This window comes from Mandrillus leucophaeus, unplaced genomic scaffold (assembly GCF_000951045.1).
Source record: "Mandrillus leucophaeus isolate KB7577 unplaced genomic scaffold, Mleu.le_1.0 Scaffold241, whole genome shotgun sequence".
Taxonomy (NCBI): Eukaryota; Metazoa; Chordata; class Mammalia; order Primates; family Cercopithecidae; genus Mandrillus; species Mandrillus leucophaeus.
The window spans coordinates 1,903,121-1,909,500 of NW_012102488.1; the positions used below are offsets into that span (position 1 = coordinate 1,903,121).

A 6,380-nucleotide genomic window follows, 5' to 3' on the forward strand; every position below is an offset into this window, starting at 1 on the left:
TCTAACCTTCTGTTACATGCAGCTACTCATATATCCAATCAGCAATTATATAGCCCATCTGTTTATTTAGAGTAAGTAGACTAATTTATTTCTTTGAGACCTAAAAGTCTCTCCTCTAAAATTAAAAGCATGTCTGTGGAGCAGACCACATTAGAATCACTATTTCTTTGAAATTGTGTTTTATGGTAAAACTGAATAGGGAGAATTTTCTTACTTTATTCTTATCTCACTTCAGGAAGTGGAGAGACACCTACAGTGGACACCATTGACTCATATATGAACAGACTGCACAGTATTATTTTAGCTAATCCCCAAGACAATGAAAACTTCATAGCTACAGTTCGAGAAGTTGTGAACAGACTTGATCGTTAGGGAATGGTGAGTGCTCACTGATAAATATTTATATGCCAGCACATCATCAAAAATAAGATGTCATCAGACTTTATCAATACTACTAAAACCATGGGATTACATTGGATGAATGAGTTGGAGACTTGGTTAAGATTCCTGTTGCGTGGTTGTTAAATGTAGTACATAATATTAGAAAACAGAGTCACTGTAGTCCCAGCTACTTGGGAGGCTTAGGTGGAAGGATTGCTTGAGCCCAGCAGTTCAAGTCCAGAGAGATCATGTCTCTAAAAATAAAATAAAACAGACTCAAGACAGTTTTTTCTCATGCTTGCTTCAGAATAGTTTAATGGGAAGAGCATGGTTTTTGTGGTTTAGCCTCAGTTCTAGCTTTGTCACTTATTAGCTGTATTCTTGGGCATCAGTTTCCCAAAAGGTTTTGAAAAGTGAGTGGGAAACTTAGAGGAAATCATCCCCAAAATAGCACTCAGAACAAAACAAATATAACTTAATTTTTAATCTTCCTTTTCTCTGGAAGATACTAATGATAATTTAGAAGTAGTCAGTGAGACATTGTATGTATGTGAGCCTACATAAGTAGGAAGCTTCTATATTCACCACTCAATAACACAGTGACTGTTGTCTGTTAAATGTTGATGTGGACTCACCATACAAACAGGTAACTCCCTGGTTTTGATAGATTAAAAAATAAATTCTTCAGCCAGGTGCAATGGCTCACACCTGTAAGCCTAGCACTTTGGGAGGTCAAGGCAGGCAGACTGCTAGAGCCCAGGAGTTCAAGACCAGTCTGGGCAACATGACAAAACCCTACATCTACAAAAACTACAAAAAATTAGCCAGGCATGGTGGCGTGAGCTTGTGGTCCCAGCTACTTGGGAGGCTGAAGTGGGAGGATCACTTGAGCCAAGGAAGTTGAGGCGAGGCTGCAGTGAGCCATTATCACACCACTGCACGCCAGCCTGGGTGATAGAGCAAGATACTGTCTCAAAATTTTTTTAAAATAAAAAATAAATAAATTCTTGGTGGGGCATAGTGGCTCATGCCTGTAGTTCTAGCACTTTGGGAGGTTGAGGCAGGATTGCCTGAGCCCAGGAGTTCAAGACCAGCTTGGACAAAATAGTGAGACCCCTGCTTTTAAAAAAATGAAAAAAATTAGCCGAGCATGATGGCACACACCTGTAGTCCTAGCTACTCAGGAGGCTGAGGCAGGAGGATCACTTAAGCCCAGGAGTTCAGGTTTCAGTAAGTTCGGGTCACACTAGTGTATTCTAGCCAGGGTGACAGAGCAAGACTCTGTCTCAAAAAACCATAAAAATATAAAATTCTCAAGCAAAAAAAAGAGGAGAGAGAAAATAAGTTTTTAAAAAATATATTCAACAAATGAGCAGTAGTATGTATTCCTTTTTTTTTTCCCCCCAGAAGGGATCTACATGTACACTTTTTGGTACTAATGGTCATTTCTTAAATGGAATTGCTATTTGTTCATTCAAATTCCTAAAGATGGGATACCCTTTTAGTATGCCATCCCACAGAATTGGCATCCCTTTGCTCTATTGGTTAAGTTATTCCATACCTGCAGACATAGAAACTGTGTGGAAATTTTAAGATTGGACTCTACAATGAGGTGGCCATATATGGATACTAAAATGAGAGTCAACAGCAGGATATGTTTCTTAGATTGGTCATGGGTTTGAATCTTTATTCATCCTGTGAGTACATGAGCACACTCATATACATAATTTATATTCTGACTCGGTTTGGACTTTGAGCAACATATGTAAAGATAAATGCCTAGTAGAGACAAAGATAAATGCCTAGTATACTTGTTGGTGATGCCCTTGGATGGTAACTGTACAAGGCAATGCATTGTATTTTAGCCTCAGCCTCTGATGGGGAAAGGATTACCATCCTTCTAGTGAGTAGCCAGATGGAATGGACTGTACTTCTTAGAGATGGCTGGACTCCCTGCAGAATAAAGAAGTGGCATTACTGCTGCTGCTTATGAAGGGAACAGCTTGTAAATCTAGGCCTGGGATTTTCAGGAGCTCATCATCCTTCCCATTTTCGTACAGTGTTTTCAATTAGCACTCTTGTATGCTTGAAAAGTGAGAGCTGGGAGAAACAGTGTGGAAGATTGTGAAAGAAAACATTAATTGATAACATGGTGTCTCTTCACATAGATATAGGGCAGCTAATTAAGTATTGACCCAAAAGTGGTTTTCCATTTTGAGCACTTTGCCAGTAAGACTCTCCTAAAGCTTTGTTCATCTCAAGAATATAAACTATATTATTTGTTTTCTGAGGAGTCTGTAAACTTAAAATATTACTATTATCCTTGATTTTAACCTACAAATATTTTGCCCCTGAAAAAATAACTAAAAGTGTGAACTATTATATTACTACAGATTCTTACAATCTAGCCATGCAAACATAACTAACAATAGATGGTTTCCCACACCCCCCAAAACTGTCAAAGGAAATAATTACAAAGACTGTGATTAATACTGGTTTGGCCTAATCATACAAATATGTACAGACAGCGAGGCTGATGTCCCCAGCACTCATGGTGCAATTAATTACTCTGACAAGAGTTTGGCAAAGGTTTCATCCACTGTCAGGAGCCAGTGAGTGAAGGGAAGCTAATGGTCTACAAAGTTTCAGAGGAGCATATTAGAGTTGGAAGGGCCCTTTAGAAATCCAACATTTTATATATGAAGAAACTGAATCCCAGAGAGGAGAAACATCTTGCTTGAAAATATCTGCATCGATGAGTACAGAATCCAAGACTAGAACCACAGATATCTAAACTCGCATTCACTGGGTTTCTAAAACATTGCTCTAAGGAAGAGGTGGATGGGGGAAGGGGAAAGCACTAAAAAGTCCTGAAATAGAGCATTAAGATACATAGGAAGTAAATAGAAAAAAATTACAATCCAGGAATTATAATGTTACAGAGTTTTAGCCCATTTTAAAATTATTTTGATAAATATACAGTGGAAGAATTACCCTACCTGTCACCTTTCTTGTGACTGAGTAGTACCTAGAGACAAGTGGAACTGGGAGGAAGCCATGGGGGTGATTTTAAGTTGAAAGGTGACTACCTTATATAAACTACTAAAATGCATATGTTGCCTGATTTCAATGATAATATTTGGCTGTTTGAGTTTAGGGGAAGAAAATCTTATGTGACTGTATTTTTTTTAATATGAGAAATGTTCTTGATTATATGCACATAATACATCTCTATACATGCAGATATCCTTAGTTAACACTTGAAGAAAATTGGTTTTGATTGACCATACATTCTTCAGACTAAAGTAGGTTACTCATTTTCCCTCCTCAGGTTTGTCCCTGATAGTTGCTTTTCTGTGTTTAGCTGATGATTTTCCTACCTCCCATTGTTGCTGAACTGGAGCAGTGTTACGTTTCTCATTGAAATGTTATGTAAAACATCTCAATGAGGTTGCCTGCTTGCAGCTTTTTGAGTTCTTTAGTTTACATATACCCTGCACTCACTGTAACGCTTATGAAACCAAAGCATTTTTAAAATCCATAGTGCTAACCCCTTCCAATCAATACTTACTTTCTTGGTGTTATTTTCCTTGTTTGTTTTTGTTTTTGTTCTGGTTTTTTTTGTTTTGTTTTGTTTTCTCCTGATTCCACAGGTCTTAGAGCTCCAAGATGTTCCATAAGTGTTTTTACTTGTAAGGAATGAGAAGCCATCCATGGAAATTTGAACTGAGTGGGGGTGGAAAAAGAGTGCAGATCCCTTTGCTTGTGAAAGAATTTTCAGTGAGTGAAAGGCCGTCACCCCAGGAAGCCATATGAAGGAGCAGCAACATGTATATGAGCTTCCTATGGAATTGTCCTTCTGTGAAACTTTGAAGGTATGCAGCCACTCTCCCAGGTCTTCAGGTTCCTACCATTTCCATTTCTGTTAAAGTGGAGCTGCATATCTTCAGCTTACTGGGTGACCCTGATGCTGACATCTGCTGCTGCAGAAAGGAAGACTTCTCATGTTGTAATTTCACTTAGACCCTTTTATCAGTGGAGCTCCAGTTTTCTTACCTACTTGTCACTTTTTTAAATGCCTCTGGGGGTTATTTTTGCTTTTCTTGGCCCCCACCAATTTATACATCTCCATTTTCTGACCTCTGAACTTTGTTGCTCAGCAAGGTTCTGAAGGAGAGTTTCTTGCATTAGACAGCCCCAATCTTCTCCCATCATTGCCCTACTGTGACTCCAAAGAAAGGAGCTTCTTGTTGATAGTGCCATGTGGAGCAAGGCTATGTTTCCTACCCCACATGGTGCTCAGTGGGTACCAGTCTTAGTGTGGCTTTGTGATTGCTGCCCTAAAGGAGAATGCTTTGTGATTGCTGCCCTAAAGGAGAATGCTCTTTCCTTCCTCACTGGTACTGCCTACTGTTTTCTAAGCATTGCTCCTGCACAGACATGGAGTCCCAGCCCCAGCAAGGCTCTTCTGTTCCCATCCATTGACAATGTCTTGTGGAGCATTTTTGCTGAGGAAAAGGTCACTTGTAAACAGAGGAGAAAGGGAAAGTACAAAGGGCCAAAGTTTATTGTAAGTGAAAACTGAGGGAATTCCTGTCTTCTTTAGGAGTAATGATTCATGGATCTAAATAGGTGGAAATATCGTTCAGAATAGTCACTTGAGCTCACAAAAAAAGCAAGGAAGAATTCTCATGTCCTTTGTCTTCCTTCTGTAGCGATTAACTGCTGATCCATGTGAAGAAGACAGGCTTCCCTTCCTTCTCCCTCCTTAGTGATTTTTTTTGTTTAACAGCATAAGTAAAGAGGACTTTCTGGTTCATTTTTGTTTGTTTGTTTTGTTTTGTTTAGAGATGAGGTCTCGCTGTGTTGCCCAGGCTGGAGTGCAGTGGCTATTCACAGATGCTATCATAACACGCTACAGCCTCCAACTCTTGGGCTCAAGCATCACGCCTAGCAGTTTCTGGTTCCTTTAACAGCAAAAGGAAAGAGAGGTTCTGATTCTTACCTCAGGGTTTTTTGGTTGTTTCTTTGTTTTTGTTTTTGTTTTGACACTCTAGCACAAGGCTAAAGGTTACAGCTGAGATCTTTGGAACCAAAGCAGAGCAAGCAGAGCCCATTGTCTGGGCACCACACCACTGCAGGCAGGTGGATAGAAGTGTGACCCCTCTCACAGTATGCCCGTAAGTCAGAGTGTAGGGCAGAACTCCCTGTCAAGTTGCTACACCATCGTGTCTTCTCAGCATCTCCTTGCCTGTTTTCTTTATTAGTCCAAAGGAAAACAGCAACAAAATCTGTTTTTAAAATGTCTTATGTGAACATACATCAGATATCCATGTGCTAAAACCCACATACCATCACTTGGCAAATTTTTAGAATAAGACCCCATTATTATCTATTGCTATAAACCTAGCCAGCTCTCTTGCTCTGCTGTATTTTCCTATTTCCCTGCCATCATCTGTATTTCTGCCGCTTCTCTTAGACTCCTTGTCTGCAAAGTCCAAGCCAGAATTCACTGTCTATGGCAGAAGGACATCCAGAGCCCATTCTGGAGGTTGGTTTCTTCCTTCTGCCAGATGCTTTCTGTCCTCTTCCTTCCTCCTCATATTTCTGTTACTCATTTGTGTTCAGTTTTGTGCAGCATTGTTAGCACTGCTTTTGTGACCAGAAAAGGCCATAACGTGGTCCAGGATCATCATTCTCCAGACTCTAGATGGGACACTTGACAGTGACTGGAAACATTTGCATATTCAGGAATACATGAGATCTCAAGAGAGCCTACAGTATGAAATCATTTTCAGAAAATAAGCAGCTTGCTTTTGAAATGCTCTCTTTCCCAGTAGCTACTCACCTGCCTCTGGTGGCTGGGATTCAGATGCCACAAAACTGTCAGTATCTGTAGAGCAGGCCTTTGCCACCTCCTCTCTCCTCTGTGCTCAATGAGGAGGCAGTAAATGAAGTTACAGGCTAGCACAATACCTAATTCATATTGCCCAGTACAC

General features: G+C 40.0%; 1 protein-coding gene across 1 annotated transcript in view; it reads left to right on the forward strand.

Moving 5' to 3' along the window:
• The window catches only part of HMG20A (high mobility group 20A), a 67,278-nt gene extending 62,579 nt beyond the window's left edge, over positions 1–4,699 (forward strand). Inside the window, exons 9-10 of the mRNA XM_011982677.1 lie at positions 236–378; positions 4,035–4,699. Coding sequence (XP_011838067.1) covers positions 236–372 — 137 coding nt within the window. The 3' untranslated portion in view covers positions 373–378; positions 4,035–4,699. The remainder of the gene's footprint in view (positions 1–235; positions 379–4,034) is intronic.
• Positions 4,700–6,380: the final 1,681 nt, after the last annotated feature.